Below are 16,811 nucleotides of genomic sequence, written 5' to 3'. Positions count from 1 at the left end.
CTCATTTGCCCTTGGGTTTAGTTTGGTCAAAGATACTCACATCTTACTCCGTAAAAACCAGTGGAACACAGTGACTTGCAGGTCTGACCCACACGAGAACTTGGAAGATGCTGTTGTTTCCAGTTCCTTCAAACCCTTAAATGTAGCCTGAGGAAATGAGAACTTTCCTTTTAAGAATCCAAATCAGTGATGGCAAATCTGGTGCCAGATGTATTTAGAAGAAGCACTGCAGGTTGGGTTTGTCAATGCCAGTGCCAGCTTTGTCCTTCCTGGCACTCAGGGGTGGTTATGAATAGACTTGCTGAGTCAGCGGAGGTGTTCCACTCGCAATAACTGGCAAGTGTTCAGAGAGCAAGAGAGGAAAAGGTGTATTTTGAGCTGTCAAAATAGCGCAAAGTGGGTTAGTGTTGGGTTTGGTTTCTTGTAAATAATGGTGCAGCAATGCTGAGAGATGGTCCTGGAAGCTGCAGATGGATTTTAGCCATGAATGGTGCTACCTCTGAGCACACTTCAGGAACTTGTTGTTTCAACAGGGGCTTTTCCTCTTTTTCTAAACAGTGTGTTGGGTTGTTCACGTTGTCCTTTGGATACCTGGAATTAGGTTAGTCCATTGGCTCCTCTGGAGTAGCACGTCTTTGAGGCATTGGTCCTTTCGGCTTCTCCCCACTTCTGTCCAAGCCTGTGTCTAACAGTTCATTTTCTCTTTTAAATACACTCTCAGAAGCCATTGAGAGCAGCCTAGCTAATCCATGAAAATCAAATAATGAGTGAAAATAATGGAGAAAAACCATCAGTAGGCACTGAAAGCTGAAATCAGTCTCTTCAAGGTGTGGCACAAGTGGAGTCTCCTTACAATCTCAGTAATGAAATATTAACACTAACAGTTTTCAGTTGGGTTTGCAGATGCATTCCTAGTTTTCTGTGTCAGGTTGTTCATCATATTGGGTAGAGGTGGAGAACTTGGGTGTTCTTGTGCCAGAGGTTTCCATATTCTGCAGCTAATGGGAGGATCCTTACTGCTCCTAGCTCTTCCCAATCAGCAGCAGCTGCTCTTCATTTGTCATTAATATTGCTACAATTAACAATATCTGCCTTTACTGTTCTGTCTCCACTTCTTGTCATGTTCTTTGGTGTCTTCCATAGTGATGTCTTCTATAGACATGCAGGCTCTGTGTGTCTTTAGGTGCCTCTGTACATTGTGATGGGGCAGTCTGGAGGTGAGGCTGCTTTTGGAGGCTTTTGTCCTTCCAGTTGGTTTGGTAGGGGTTTATTTTAGGCTAAAAGTCCTCATGAGGATCTCATTAATGCATATAAATATGTCAAAGGAGGTGCCACGAGGACGGTGCCAGACGCTTTCCAATGGTGCCCAGCAACAGGATGAGGAGCAGTGGCCATAAACTGAAACCCAAGTTTCACCTCAACATGAGGAAGAAGTTCTTTCCATTGAGGGTGGTAGAGCACTGGGACAGGCTGCCCTACAATCTGAATGCCCAAGAAACTGTCAGTAAAAGGCTGTTTGCTTTGTGTGATTGACATGTAAAACTGGTGACTCCAGAACTCTGAAAGACAAACTAAACCAGACCAAATAAGCATAGAATTGCAGACTGGTTTGGGTTGGAAAGGATCTTAAAACTCATCCAGTTCCAGGGGCACCTTCCTTCCACTAGACCAGGTTGTTCCAAGCCCCATCCTTCTTGGTCTTCATAAATTCCTCATAGTTCTGCTGCTCGCGCTCTAGGGAGGTGTGCTGAGGTGCAGTTCTAGAAGTAGAATGTCTTCAAGGAGGGTGTCCAAACTGTGAGAGGGGGAACCCAAGGGAGCAACTGCATACCTATGGGATGTGCAGTGAGATGGCTCCGTGGTTGGGCTCACCTGAGCCAGGCAGGCTTCCATTGAGGAATGATGAAAGCAGGAGACTCCCATGTGTTCTAACCGGTTCCTTTTTCTCTCTTCCCATCAGGCACCTCCACAGAGAACGACTGTGCTTTTGAACCAGACTACGCTATTCCGCCACTCCCAGTGACCGAAGGTATGCAGCACATTCGGATTATGGAGGGCATGTCCCGCTCCCTTCCATCCTCCCCCTTACTCACACATCAGTCTATCAGTGTTCGGCTCCAACCTGTGAAGAAGTTAACTGGTAAGGACTTTAAATAAAGTTCAGTGGGGCTTTTAAGGTCCATTGGTCCTTAAAATCTGTAAGAAAACACTTTGACCAAGGTTCTGTGTCATCATTTCTTTGTTATAGCAGATGCTTCAGGCAAAACCAGGAGCAGATTGGATTTCAGGCTGACAGAGGAATCTTTCTCTGCTGAAAAGGGTGTCTCTGTTGTACAAATATTGTCTGGGTCTCTGCGAAGCTTTGAGCAGAGTGGGTTTCAGTTGCACTTTGTATTGCGGTTGATGCACAGTGGAAGCGTTACAAAGAACTTGATGCTGAAATTTTGAATGCTGTGAGAATGCATCAGAAAAAATGATAAACTTCTACCTCAGAGTCGTTATTTTTCATAGTTCATGCTTACTTTTAAAGACTTTTACCTAATCTGCTGGGATTATGGATTGAACACCCAGACATTGTACAGTAGTGGGATTGACGAAGCACTTGGAGTCTAACATCCATTTAAAAGCCTGACATCGTATTTGTACTGGTAACAGTTGTGAGAAACTTGCTTCTTGCCTAAACCCTGCCATGCCATCCCTGATGCCTGTTGTTAAGTGATCAGCCAGTCCTGTGTTTGTATGAGAGAAACAGCCAAAGGGATTTTTACCCACTGTAATCTGCCCCATGCTTACAAAAGTGGACTCAGATGCACTTTGTGCCTTTTGTTTTCCCTGCCCTCCAGTGAAAGGAGAAATTGAAAAGCAGAGGAGGAAGAGATTCCTGAATCATGGCAGAGTCTAGACCTGACCAAGATGCGTACAAAACAGGGATGGTGTCAATAAGATATTGGTAGCTGTTAGCATGGAAAAGCAAGAGAAGGGAGGTGTAGGCACCTGGTTGTGTTCAGAGGTCTGTTTTGGGGCCGTACGCAAGCATCTATTGGGAAATTGTTTGGGATGATGACTCTGTCTTCTCCTCGCATCCTTTTCATCTGTTTTAAATGTCCTCTTCCAGCTGGACCCAATCTCTTATAGCCTGACCATGGAACAGACTGCCCAAGGATGTTGTGAATGCTCCATCCCTGGCAGTGTTCAAGGCCAGGTTGGACACAGGGGCTTGGAGCAAGCTGCTCTAGTGGAAGGTGTCCCTGCCCATGGCAGGGGGTTGGAACTGGGTGATCTTAAGGTCCCTTTCAACCCAAAGCATCCCATGATTCAGTGAAAACACATGCTTGTATTTTGCACCTACAGATCCTGATGACTCCAGTGGCGCTCCTGCTACACTTGGAATTCAAAGTGTGTTTCGGTGCGTTGGTGGATTAGCAGGGTTTTTAAATTATTAGTTTAATTTACTGTTGATATTGGAAAAGGAAGGGGTTTATTTTCCATCCTCATGCAGTCATTATAGGAATTTGTTTGCTTTCATTAAGGCAACGTGGAAAGGAACTGGGAAAGTAATGCTTTCTGCTCTGTTATTCATAGTATTTACCACTATTCCTCATGGTCTGTCCCTCTTATTTGCTGTTACTGTGAGAGACAGAAAAGGAAGAAAATAATCCCTTGGCAGCAGAAAGAGATGGTTGTTGAATGACTGACACAAACTGGGGTCATATAATTCATGTTTTGTCATATGGTCATATATTATATGCATGGTTATAATTACATGTAAACCATGTATTATATGATATTATATATATTATATATATTTTATATATATGTATTATATAATATTATATATCGTATATAAACCATGTATTCTAATACATGTAAACCATGCATTACATATATGTATAATATGATACATATATGTAATGGTCATATGTTATGAACGTCTAGTAAGAAGTTTTAGGCTGGGCTTTTTTGCTGGGGGATATGGACTGTGAGTTTGTAAAGATCCTGCTTGGTTTTATTCATGAGTAAAACATCTGTAACACAAAGAAGATTTGGAGTTAAAGAGTACATTTTTGAAGACGCATTCAGAGCCTTGTGCTGTTTTTTGCTGCCTTTCTCCCTGTTTTGCCCAGTGCCCCTCTCTGAGTTTACAGGAGCCTTGTAAGCGCCATTGTAGCAGACTTGAACCGTGGTAGAGTCGAGGAGCAACTTGGTTCCAAACCTTCCTGTGACTGTCGGGAGTAAGCAGCCGGGACTTTGACAGTCAGGGCATGGAGACGTGTCCCTGTCTGTGTCAGTTTTCTCTTCTGCTTTGTCTCCTTCTGCTGTCCACTTGTTAATCCCACACAATAACAGCAGTGATTCCTTTTGGAAAAGGGATGAGGGTGATTCTGGGAAAGTGAAGGCTTGCAGAGAGAGCCTTTTGTCCAGCTGACAGTTGCCACATGGCTTTTTCAAAGCGACCTTCAGAGCAGAGAAAATTGTTGAGAAATTATCCAATTGTAGGGGCTTTTTTCATGCTGTTCGCTTCTTACATACATTTGTGTGTGACTAAGCCATTCATGTCATGATTTCCATATCTGTGGAGTGGTTGGATACTGGAATGGTACCATTGGTTACATGAGGAACTTTGTTGTCTTGTTTACATATTAAAGATTTAATTCCTCAGACCACTTGCAACACAATGTGGCTGTACCAGTGTCTGCGTTTGTGCTTTCTGAAATTGTTCAGAGATGAAAACTGAAATGCAAAAGACATTTTATCCTTCTCACAAGACAATTTGCTCATGATTGAGAGCTGAGCTATCTTGGGTCACTCTGAATCTGCACGTGTCTCTTCCTGTAGTAGAGCAGGTTTGTCAACTGTGATGGGGAGGGAAAGCACCTACTGCGATGCCCCTTTTCATGGGCATCAGGGGTGACACATTAAGTTGGGGTTTAACTTAACCCTTAAAAAAGGAAAAGAAACCTGTATGGTGCAGAGAAGCTTCCCCAGTAGAAACTGCGATGCTGGCTCTCTATTTCTTTCTTTATCTATTGATAATACAATCTTATGGGATAGGACAATAATCCTTTCTCATAGGATAGGGACAGGCCAAGGGGAATGGCTTTAACCTGCCCGAGGGGAGACTGAGATGAGCTCTTAGGCAGAAGCTCTTCCCTGTGAGGGTGCTGAGGCACTGGCACAGGGTGCCCAGAGAAGCTGTGGCTGCCCCATCCCTGGCAGTGTTCAAGGGCAGGTTGGACACAGGGGCTTGGAGCAAGCTGCTCTAGTGGAAGGTGTCCCTTGAACTGGATGAGCTGTAAGGTCCTTTCCAACACAAACCAGACTGGAATTCTTTGGTTCCGAAGTCCTTAACCTGGCTGATGTGTGGACAAGTCAGCTTTTCATCCACAGGGAAGTTAAAATGTCCACCTTTAGCACGGAGCCATAGGAGCACGTTGTGTGGTGTGTTAGCTCTCCTTCCAGAGGAGCTGAGGTGCTGCTGTCTGGGTTTCTGTGTGTGGAGCCTTGCCTGGGTTCAGGGTTGATAAATATTCAGTACGGCTGCAGTTTTCACTGCTGAATAGTCTGGTGGCTTAAGAAAAACTAAGGTCATTGTGGCTCTACAGGGTGAGGTAATAGCAAGCATAAGTAATCAGCTCTGCCCCTCCTGCCTTCATAGCCTATTGTTTAGCAGTGGCCAAGGACATACTTTAAATCAGCATGTTCAACCTCAGTTTATGGTGTTTAATATAGATTTTTTGTACAATACTGGTGGCTTTATTAGCAAATCTAATGTGAAAAATACATAATAAAAAGAAAGAAATCCGCCCCCCCAGCCCCTCCCAGGCCAGGATCAGGATGTAGAAAACCCCATTTTGCTTTCTGTCTGAAATAAAATCAGTACTTAAATGTTACTGTGCTTGCTGCACAAGGAGAGCAACCATTTCCAAACCCATTGGGTTAAATGTTCTTCTGTAGATCATAAGTGTGTTCTTGAGGGCTCAAAACCATGGCTCTAATGAAAATAATGCCATTGCATTGTACACCTCCATTGAGGAAAAAGTGGCTTTTCAGAGGGTGCTTATAGACATGAATGTATCTAAGTGCTTCCCTGAATCCATGCCAGAAATGGTACCCAGCCTCATATTAGGTTAATAGATGAGATACTGGGCTGAAAGCCTCAGCTACCGATGCTTTATCCTGTCACTGTGGAAGCACCACGTGCACAAAACCCTGTGCTGCACCCAACTCCTCCTCAGGAGAGATGGGTAATTTACAGGCTGTACATTTATATGCACAGGGATAATTTTATTCATCCCTATATTTGGCTATTTCTATTTTTTTCTCTTGAATGACAGATTGCTTTAGGAGCCTTTCAGAAGGAGCATGTGTGTGTGAGCACCGTGCACAGAGGGAGGAGGGGAGAATATTGGCAAGAAATTCAGGGAATAAATCATATATTTCTATAAGTGGCCTATACGCTTGTTAAAAGAGCAGGTAGGGACAGGCCAAGGGGAATGGCTTTAACCTGCCCGAGGGGAGACTGAGATGAGCTCTTAGGCAGAAGCTCTTCCCTGGGAGGGTGCTGAGGCGCTGGCACAGGGTGCCCAGAGAAGCTGTGGCTGCCCCATCCCTGGCAGTGTTCAAGGCCAGGTTGGACACAGGGGCTTGGAGCAAGCTGCTCCAGTGGAAGGGGTCCCTGCCTGTGGCAGGGGTTGGAGCTGGAGGAGCTTTAAGGTCCCTTCAACACAGACCAGTGTTTCTGGTTTTAGGTTTGGATTCTCAAAGGCCTCATTGCTTCTGTATCCAGAGTGAATTAGATGTTTCAGCATCTTCGAATGGGCCTGAGGAGCTGGTTTCTTTGCAAATCCCTTGCTTTGAAAACATTTCTCCCATGCATTTTGGGAATGTGGGAGCTTTCCCTTAGAATAAAGTTGATAGAAATGAGTATGAATGTTCCCCTGTGTGTTCAGGCAATTAGCAGCATCCTCTTTCCTAAAGAAAACATGTACTCTCTGGCTACATCCCTCTGCATCTTCCTTTGTATTTCTTGGGAACAGCCATCAGGATTGTCATTCCCTCCTTTGTATCTTCAGCAAATGGAAAACTCTTCAGTTGTTTTGTGTTTAATGGTGACAAACCCAGATAAATAATCACAGCGCTCTGGGACCTCTTCCCTCCAAACTGAAGCACGAATTCAGCTTGTGAACCTGGGAGGTGATGAGGTGGCTCCTGCTGTAGGGTTGGAGTGTTGGGGAGAAGCTGGTGCATGTTTGGTCAAATAAGGTAGTGTCATGGATGGAAAGATTCCTAAATGCTTGAATTGTGCTTGCTGAGCAGAGAGAGAACTTCAGTGCTGGGGCTTTGTGAAAGAGTTGCAGCGGTCATGGTGCGTCGTCCGCTTGAGCACATGCAGTGAGTGAAGAGATCTGATGATGCTTGGGCAAAATAAAGGGGGTTTCCCCCTCTGTATGTATCTATTTACATATATATAGAATATGAACCTTGGTCTAGTATATAGCTTGCTCTGGCAGCTGTAAATTACGCTGCCCTGCGTTATCTGTGGTGCCTCAGGGGCTTGGCAGCTTTCGTCACCCAGCAGTGGCTGGTTTACAGAGGAATTTGGGGATGTTTTCCTGTCTCTGGGAGGAGTGGGTCGGTGTGTGGTGGGTGGCACTGCTGCTCAGGCAGTCAGCCACCTGATGGTGCTGCAGTTTGGTTCAGCTCAGGCTTGTTCCCATAAAGGCAGAGCTTCCTACCTGTGGGGGGAATGGGGGTCTCTTTGGTACCTGTTTTTCACGGGTGTTATTTCAGGTCGTTGTTACCATCCCACCATTTGCCTGACTTAATAATTTCACTTACTTCAATCTCGGTAATTGGAAAATGCTGCAAAATCATGTTGTTTGGTTGTGTTTTGGTGTGATGCTTCTAAAGCAAATGTCTCGGATAGATGTGATTGTGCATGAGATGATTCGTGCCCACTGCACAACAGAACCTGTATCTAACCGAGAAGGTGATGTTGCAGCTTTAAAGTATCCAGGGGCTTAGAGCCTTTTAGTAGAAATGATTCCCAGAATCCATGTCACAACTCCTTATTTGGTGCTGCTTTTTTTCTCGGCGTTGCCATGACAACAGCAGCACTGCACCATTCATCAGCGACGGTCCTGGGCTGCATTGCTGGCCCTCGGCTGACTCCGGAGTGGCCAGAGGAGCATCCTTGAATCCTTCACTCCAGTACCTATGGCACTTTTATTTACTATTCTCTCTATGGTTTGCCTTAAGAAAAGGGCAAATTAAGCTGCGCCATAGAAAGAAACTGTAGAAATTCTTCATCTCCCCCCAGGGGAGGCGTGTAGTCTACGTTTGCTGCAGCATCCTGGAAGGAAAGGCTCTTCCATGCCGAGAGACTCAAGGAAAAGGGAACGCTCCGTGTCTGTGTGCTTCTCTGAAGCCACCCTTGTGCCTGCTCCTTGAGGACAGAGGGGATGCAGAAATGATGCTTGTTTAGGGCAGCAGCGCTGCAGGGAGATGGTGGTTGTGCTGTTGGGAACGGAGCTTGACATCAGCACCGGGAGGTGTCACCTGTAACATCATCCTGACGTTGGGAGCAGCAACATGGAGCTGGCGCTAGGGAGAGGTGGGGACCAGAGGAGGATCCTCACTGGAGTGCTGCTCCCAAGGCATCGGTCCCTGTGAGTTAACGGGTGGGCTGAGATCCTGCTGCCAGGCTCGCGCTCTCGGGTGATGGGGAGAGGAGACAAAGCCTGGTGAGTATCTGGGCAATCTGCCGTGCATGGACTTGGATTTCAATTGTGTTCCCGGGCCTCCTTCAGCTCCGCAGAAAATCCATTAGGATAAGGGATCCCAGTGCTCCCAGAAGCCATTATTAGGTGGTTTTTAGTGTGGGTCAGGGTTGTGCTGCTTGGATAAGCTGTCTTTTACTTGTTTTGCTGATACTTTTACATAATGTTGAGTTGGTCACTGGCTGGATGGGATGTGCAGGCAAAAGAAATGGCAGTGAAAAACATTCCTCTTTCGGCATTGCTAAAATAGAACTACTGAGGAGTGAGCTAGAAAATGCCATGGATAGCAGGAGTGGTTTGTTTGCCCAATCCTAGAATAATGGAATTGAGATAAGGTTTTTCCTTCTGTATTGCAAAATGACCACAAATGAGATGAGTGGGGTATAAAACCCGTGCGTGCTGAGGGAGGCAGATTTGTTTCTTGCTGAAAGAGTGAGATTTGGAATATGATGGTACTAGAAGCAATACAAATACATCAGCAATCATTTTCAAGGTACAATTTGAGGTAAAGCTATTCAAGTGCCTGGTGCTTTTGTTGTATCTGATTTCTGAGGGGTGCTGTGCTTAAAATTGAGGGTTTGGGGACAGACTTTGCTCCTTTTTAGGCATTTTTCCATGCTTCCATTCGCAGTGTGCTTGCCTTGCTTTTTATTGCTCTCTTTAGCTGTCACCCTGTCAGCATGACAGTGATCTGAAATTCATGTTTCTCATGTAGGAGTTGGGTGGGAGGCCCACAACTGCATTTCTGAGCTGCAAAGTGATGACAAGGACTGAGTTATCTGCAAAGTGCCTTTAGATGCAGGAGGGTTTCACAATGCCGAATGGGGTTCTTTCTGGGCAGGAGGCATTCTCCGTGTATTTTTCCCTCCTGCGTTGCACTCTGTGGCTCTGCAGAGGTTTAAGGAGGACAGAACTTGTGTTTTATCAGGATTATCGGGTCGGCTCTTTAAATAATGACGTAAAACACACGGAAGCAGGGTTTCAGTGTGGGGTTGGCACTTGCGTGTGGCAGCCCCTGACATCCCCAGCAATGAAAGCTACTGGAGAAGGAGGCTCCTCTTTCCTTGACAAAGATCTATGCTGAATATCTTCTTCTTTTCCTATTGTTTCAGTCCTCACTCACCCATTTTTGGAGATGCTTCATCCGTCATTTTTGGGCTTGTGATTTGTTGTGACAGGCATAGGCTGAAATGGAAACCAACTGGGCTTGCAGAAATCAAACAGGTGGATGAACGTGTCTCTGTGCTACCCACAGTTGGCATTTATCTCTATTAAACAAACATAAATCTTTATGATGTAGCCATTTCACTGGCAAAATTTCCCACTTAAATCCTTGAAGCTGATGCTGTTAAATAATGTGTCCATTGGTAACTTTGATTTCAACTAAATCAGTGCTGAGGGCTTTTCTTTTTGACAGTTGGGGACCTGTTCAACCTCGTGATGTTTCTGCCTTCATTTCAGGATAGTTTGGGTGTAACTTAAATAGAGGGAAAGAGAAAGCTGGCATATTGTATTTATTGGCTTCTGCAAGTCACTATACTGGTTTTAGGATGGATTTTCCCAAATACTGCTTACAAAAGGAACCTTTGGCTTGACACACAGCTGCCTTCCATATTGACAGGGTAGGGATTGTAATAGAGATATGCAGAAATCCCATGTGCTTTCCCTGGGTGTTTGTGTGGGAGATGGCCTGAAGAACCTTCAGGATTTGCTCTTTACATCAAGGCTGTTGAACTGCTCAGACTTGCAGAGGATGGGGTAAACCTGTTATCACAGCACTGGTGCTGGGAAATGTGGTCATTGAGTCATAGAATAATTAGCATTGGAAAGGATCTTAAGATCATCCGGTTCCAAGCTCTTGCCGTGGGCATCATCATCATCATTTCAGGTATTCATAGAGATGCTTAAATAAAGGGAGAGCCCCAGAGGTTTATGTTTGGTGCAGGTAACATTAAAAAGGCAACCGAACTAGCCGTGAAGCTCCAGGGCTTTCCAGAAGCTCAGAGCTAGAATCCTGTCCTTATTTCACACGGGTGCTGCACAAAATGGAGCATCTGTCATGATTACACTTCTGCTGTGTGAGGGTTTGAATTTTCAGACGTAGCTAAGAGGTTTCTATAGCAAGAGGAGGTGGTGTAGGAAGCCTCCTGTGGAGTTAAATCAGGCCGTTGCTCTTCCCTTGGCTACGTCTTTCCTCATGGCTCCTAGAGTGTGCCCTCAGAGAGGTTCTGTGCACTTGATTGTGCAGCTCTTGGTGAGCAAAAGAGGCTTCACAGGACACACTGCTTTGGGATAAGCCCTTACCTCCAACTGGACTGCTTGTTTTCCGACCCTTTCCTACATGTGTAACAATGAGACAGCCTGGTTGGAAACCTCTTCTTCCCATGTCCTCCATGATCACACCATTACTTTTACAAAGGTACATTTCTGAGGGGATCTGTACCCAGTTGCTCTCCTCGTGTAGGAAGGTTTGCTTGGGCTCACCAAGACCCATGGTAGTGTTACTAGTTTTGGAGTGATGCCACTCATTGCCACAGGATGTGTTCAGCGTGATGCTGGGGTCACACAGGAGACCCAGGACGCTGGGTGTTCATCACAGATCCCTGACACTCAACAGAGAGTTGAGAATTGAGACTGATTGTTGGCTCTGGACCTTTGCTTTGGCACTTCCCATCTCTTTCCTTGCTCTGTGGTGATTCCCTTGAGTAGCTGTTGGTGTTGTGCAATTCCGTTCCTGGATATATTGCTGATTTCACCACATGCCTATGAGTTGGAGCTGTATCAGAGATGTCTTGGTTCAACATTCCAGCTGTATTCCTGTCTACCTGCGTGTCTTCTGTTGCCAGAAATCTTTGCCAGTGGTTCTTGCACCTCAGAATATGCAATAGGATAATCCATCCCTCTTCCATGCCCTCCATTAAGAAATAACATATTCTTTGTACCCAAGATCTGATTCTTGATTGATTTCCAAGTACATATTGTGAGTATCCATTTCTGAATGAGCTGCTTTCTTCTTCCAGCCCCAGTTTTTAATGGTTTAAACAACAGTTTAGATTTAGATACAGATGAGATTTAGATCCTGCAGGAAGAAATGGGCATTTTTACTGTCAACAAAGATGATTAAAGGAGAAAACAAATCAACCCAAACTGTTTAGAAATGGTGCTTTGATGGAAGAAATAATCCTCAATATTATTTATTTCATTATTTGTGTTTGTTACAGCAGATATTCAGGGTCCTGAACATCACCTGGTGCTACTTCAGGGAACACCATTTCCATGGGTAAAAGCAGACAAGTCCTTGCTGCCCAGCTAATCCAAGGCCAGGCTGTAGAAGGATGAGCGTGAATAAATGCACATTTCATGGCAGGGGGTTGGAACTTGATGAACTTTAAGGTCCCTTCCAGCCCAAACCAGTCTGTGATGCTGTGATTGTCTTCTGGTAAAGGAATCCCTGCTGTACAACATACGGGCTTAGTTTTAGCTTGTACCATGTTTGTCCTAAGTTTCTAGTTGGACAGAAGGCATTTGCGTGTGTGTAAATACATTGTTGTGCTGAAACCTTCTTTCTGATTGCCAGATACCCACCAGTGCTCTAGACATGGCACGTTTGAGTAGTTTATACACACAGGGTTACATTTCTTCATCACGTTTGCATCAGAGCAGCACTTCGTATATAGCGTTCTGTTACGGTTTGAGTTCAGAAGTAAGTGGCTTTGCACTATAAATATTTCATGACATGATCATCCTGCAGTTACAACTCGCCTTCATGTCAGGCTTGCTCTAAAGCTGTTGTGGCCGTGGCTTTGCAATCTCAGATACCATCAAATCCAAGCAGAGGAACTGTACTGGTCAGCTTTGGTAAATGTGGGTTAATAGATGCTAATTTAAACCTAACATTGTTCTCTCCTTGAGAGAGAACTCTCCTCTTAAGTAAACAAAGGCTGGTTTATGACCCTTTGTGTTCAGCAGGATGTGTTTGGGTATCACATTAGTTCATGCAGAGGTGAAAGAAGTGGACTTGCTTTTCTGCATGCTTCTCATTTTACCTGATTTATTCTTGTACAGAATTACTGTGATTTATGTTTTCCCCTCCATAAATGTAACACAGATCTTCTGTGAATGGAAGCAAGACTCACTCCTTTCTTTCTCTTCAGTGGTAGAATCCTTCAGATCACAGAATCCCAGCCTGGTTTGGGTTGGAAGGGACCTTAAAGCTCATCCAGTTCCTGGCCAGGGCCACCTTCCACTAGAGTAGGTTGCTCCAAGCCCCATCCAGCCTGGCCTTGAGCACTGCCAGGAATGAGGCTTTTAGACAGTGTAGACATTTAGATGAATAAATCGCCATTTTCTATTGAGGCAAGTTGGTGATTTAAGTTCTTTGTGGCATTTTTCCTATTAGAATGCCCAATTATCTGCTTAATGATTATATGACTACAGAGAATGTTTTAGGAGTGTTTTTAAACAGAATGGTTTGGGTTGGAAGGGACCTACAAAGCTCATCTAGTCCAACCCCCTGCAGTGAGCAGGGACATCTTCAGCTAGATCAGGAAATCAGAAGAAGCGGTGCCAAAAAGACAGTGAATCCAGCCTCTTGCCAAGCTGAGCTTCTTCTGTAATCACATATTAATGAGCAAACTGGTTGGTTTTAGGAAAGAAGTAAATGCAACTTAAAATGAGGTTCAACAAAACCAGCTGCTTCCCTCCCTCTAACTGATACATTAGCACTAGTGTTGGCGATGCTGTTTCTATTGATGGCAATCCTAGAATCAACCAGGTTGGAAAAGACCTTTAAGATCATCAAATCCAACCTAATCACTGACAGCTAGAGAAGGTTTCGCACTGTGATAACCTCTAACCTGAAGGCTTTCCACCAGTGAATACAAAAGTCACTGGGAATTGCTATGGATGTGCCCTGGGACAGTGTCCCAGCTGGCTGTGCTGTAGGGCAGGTTGGAGCTTGGAAGAGCCCAGGGCCGAGGCAGTTGAGCTGTTGGACTCAGTGGGATTTTTTTCCCTGTTGTTTTTGGAGCTTTTACATTGAATTTCAGTCTCTTTTTCTGATTTAGAGGGTCTGGAAAAGGAGCATAGAGGCAGCTCGGCTGTGTTCTGATCTGCTTTGGAGTCCTTGGAATGGGCAAGAGGAGAACGAGCAGAAAGGGGAGAGATGGAATGATAGGACTGGTTGGAAGATGAAGGCACCAGCCTTCACATGAGCCAATTATCAGCTACTGTGAAAATCTGGGTAGGGAGAAAGTGTAGATGGGAAAAAAAGCAGCTTCAGACGGGGGAGAAGGAACACTCAGTTTGACAAAGGCTAAAGATAAAGTGAAAAGGGAAGATAAGGGTGTGGGAGATGCAGAGAGGAGCGAGGTAGGTGCGAGCTGGGATAAGGCATCACTTCTGAGGCAGGTTATGAAACAAAGTGCTGCTGCTGGGAGTTGCTCTTGTGGAATATGACATGCTGAGGAGCACCCAGAGGATGGAGTGTGTCTGTGACCCCTTCTTTGGAACTTCCTGTTGCAGGATTTCTGTGCTGGGCAGGAAAATCACTTGTAGAATTGTAGAATCAACCGGGTTGGAAAAGCCCTTTAAGCTCACCCAGTCCAACCCTTCCCAGCACTGCCAAGGCCACCACTGCCCCATGGCACTGAGGCCTCGTCTCCACGCTGTGTGAACCCTTGCAGGGACGGTGACTGCAGCCCTGCCCTGGGCAGCCTGTTCCAATGCCTGAGCACCCTCTGGGGCAGGAATTGTTCCTCAGCTCCATCTAAACCTGCCCTGGTGCAGCTTGAGGCCGTTTCCTCTTGTCCCATCCCTTGTTCCTTGGGAGCAGAGCCCAGCCCCTCCTGGCTCCATCCTCCTCTCAGGCACTTGTAGGCAGCGATCAGGTCCCCCCTGAGCCTTCCTTAGCTATTGGCATCTTTTGCCTTCAACTTAAAATCTGTAATGAATTTACATTAGCACGTGTGCTATGTAGTCCTGGTCTTACACCATGGTGTGGTGTAGTGAACAGGATATGGTCCCATATGTGCCTTAATGTGGGATTACTTGGGCTTTGAGTGGCAGGGTAGTTTACAGTTTAACCTTCTCTCTCATTGGTGTCACAATATCTTGGTGTGAGCTTAAGGATATGGGGGGAGAATGAATTAGATTTTGTTTATGTGCAACTTACTGGAGCGAGGCCAGAGGAGGCCATGGAGCTGCTGTGAGGGCTGGAGCAGCTCTGCTCTGGAGCCAGGCTCAGAGAGCTGGGCTGGGGCAGCCTGGACAAGAGAAGGCTCCTGAAAGGGAGACCTGAGAGCAGCTCCAGGGCCTGAAGGGGCTGCAGGAAACCTGGAGAGGGGCTTGGGACAAGGGCCTGTAGGGACAGGCCAAGGGGAATGGCTTTAACCTGCCAGAGGGGAGACTGAGATGAGCTCTTAGGCACCCCCTTATTTGCCATGTGCCTTAGCATAGTTTCCAGGAGGCTCTGCTCCATCCATTGCGGGCACAAAGGTGGGACGGATCAGCCTGTAGCTCCAGCAATAATTTTCCTATGGAAAAAGAGGAAGGTGGGATTGCTTCAGTAGTTGTTGATTAGTTTCTGATTTCTCTCTTGAACGATTATACTGAAATCTGAGCTGTGGTTTTGAGGAGTTGAGCTTTATGCTTAGAAAAATGGTGAAACACTTTTTTTCTAAACAGCAAGTGAAAGGGGTTACCTGTGTAATTTGATTCAAGTGCCCAAGCTCTTTGCTACTTTCTTTAGAATAAAAGTCCTTTACAGTTTATTCAGGTCTTTTTTTGACAGTTCTTCTCATTTTTAGTGCCCAGGAGATATCTGAGTCACTGAATTGTAGTAGGAAATGGAATGGGGATAACGCAATTCAGCAGTTGTGTTTTGTTGAATTCTCCTCTCATCTGGTTCAGATTTAACATTTAATGAAATAAAACTTGGGAAAGGGGTATATGAGGGGGGTGAGGAACACTCTTCACCCCGCTCTACCCTGTCTCTTTTCTGCCATTTGGGAGGGTTCTTTTTCCATTTGAGCAGGTCGGATGCAGGCTTAAGATTTCAGCGATGTGTTTTCATCCCATAGTGCCAGGTCTTCATTCACTGGTTTTAGTTATAACTGAAGCTTCCAGCTTGAAAACTGACTGCAACAGCAATCCATGCAACATGTTGGGGGGGAATTGCTTATTTTCATAGCAAGATGACGTCGGGAAGCTGGAGCAAGTGCTGCTGACTTCCTTTCTCTTCTTTCATCCTCCTCTTCTGCACAAGTTTCTACCTTGAGTCACGCATGAGGAATTTCTACTAAAAGAGGCAATTTTAAACGACTTCAGAAGAGGCTGAAAAGAAGAAGTTTAAATGGGGAATGATGTGGAAAAGTCTACTCCGAGAAGCCAAAATCAATTTGATGGGTTTGAATGGGAAGATGCAAGTACCACGTCCTCCTCCTGCCATGTCTATATGGTAATTAAATACCTGCTTCTCCTCAAAGATATCTCCCCTATGGGGATAATGACTTCTTGGCAGCCCTCATTGGAAAAAACCTTATCTACAGGGAAAGAGAGGGTTTGTTTTCAGTTTCTGGGATCATTAATAGGAGCAACTGTCTTCCTCAAGGCTTGCCAGAGTATTCCAGGCAACAGCTGCTCTGCAGATTCACGCTGGGATGCTCCGACTGCTCTAACCTAAACCACAGACATTTGGGCTGCCCCAGGAGTGGGCTGGATTTGCTGTCTGCTGGCTCCAGCAGGGAGAAGTTTGATAACAAATTGCTCTTCCAATGGCTCTAAATGACAGGAAAGAGTCGCATGGTAACAAGGAAAATGGAAACGGAGCTAAAGTTCTTTCTGGGAGTGAAACTTGGAAACAGGTTGGGATTTTAGGTGGAATGACTTCCGTAGCAAAAGCTGTGCAAGCCGTTACTGCGCTATCATTTGGTTTAATTGCACTGCTTCTTCAGGAGACTCATTCCTTTCTGGTGTCACTGAACATCTCCTTGCACCATTTCTGCTCTGGCTTGCTGTTGTTTTCTGTGCCTG

The 16,811-nt window shown here is 45.4% G+C and overlaps 1 protein-coding gene across 9 annotated transcripts in view; it reads left to right on the top strand.

Annotated features, from left to right (window-relative positions):
- The window catches only part of TANC2 (tetratricopeptide repeat, ankyrin repeat and coiled-coil containing 2), a 216,343-nt gene that overhangs the window by 84,756 nt on the left and 114,776 nt on the right, over positions 1-16,811 (top strand). For 5 of the 9 annotated variants that reach the window (XM_057421972.1, XM_057421968.1, XM_057421970.1 and 2 more), the window contains one exon: positions 1,961-2,029. In XM_057421972.1, coding sequence (XP_057277955.1) covers positions 1,961-2,029 — 69 coding nt within the window. Of the gene's footprint in view, positions 1-1,960; positions 2,141-8,443; positions 8,745-16,811 lie in introns of those variants that run through there. The other 4 variants (XM_057421966.1, XM_057421965.1, XM_057421964.1 and 1 more) reach the window with 2 other exon arrangements.

This window comes from Pezoporus wallicus, unplaced genomic scaffold (genome assembly GCF_028554395.1).
Source record: "Pezoporus wallicus isolate ANWC-B61680 ecotype Strahan unplaced genomic scaffold, APGP_CSIRO_Pwel_v1 contig_8488, whole genome shotgun sequence".
Taxonomy (NCBI): domain Eukaryota; kingdom Metazoa; phylum Chordata; class Aves; order Psittaciformes; family Psittacidae; genus Pezoporus; species Pezoporus wallicus.
This window is presented reverse-complemented; position numbering and strand designations above follow the sequence as displayed.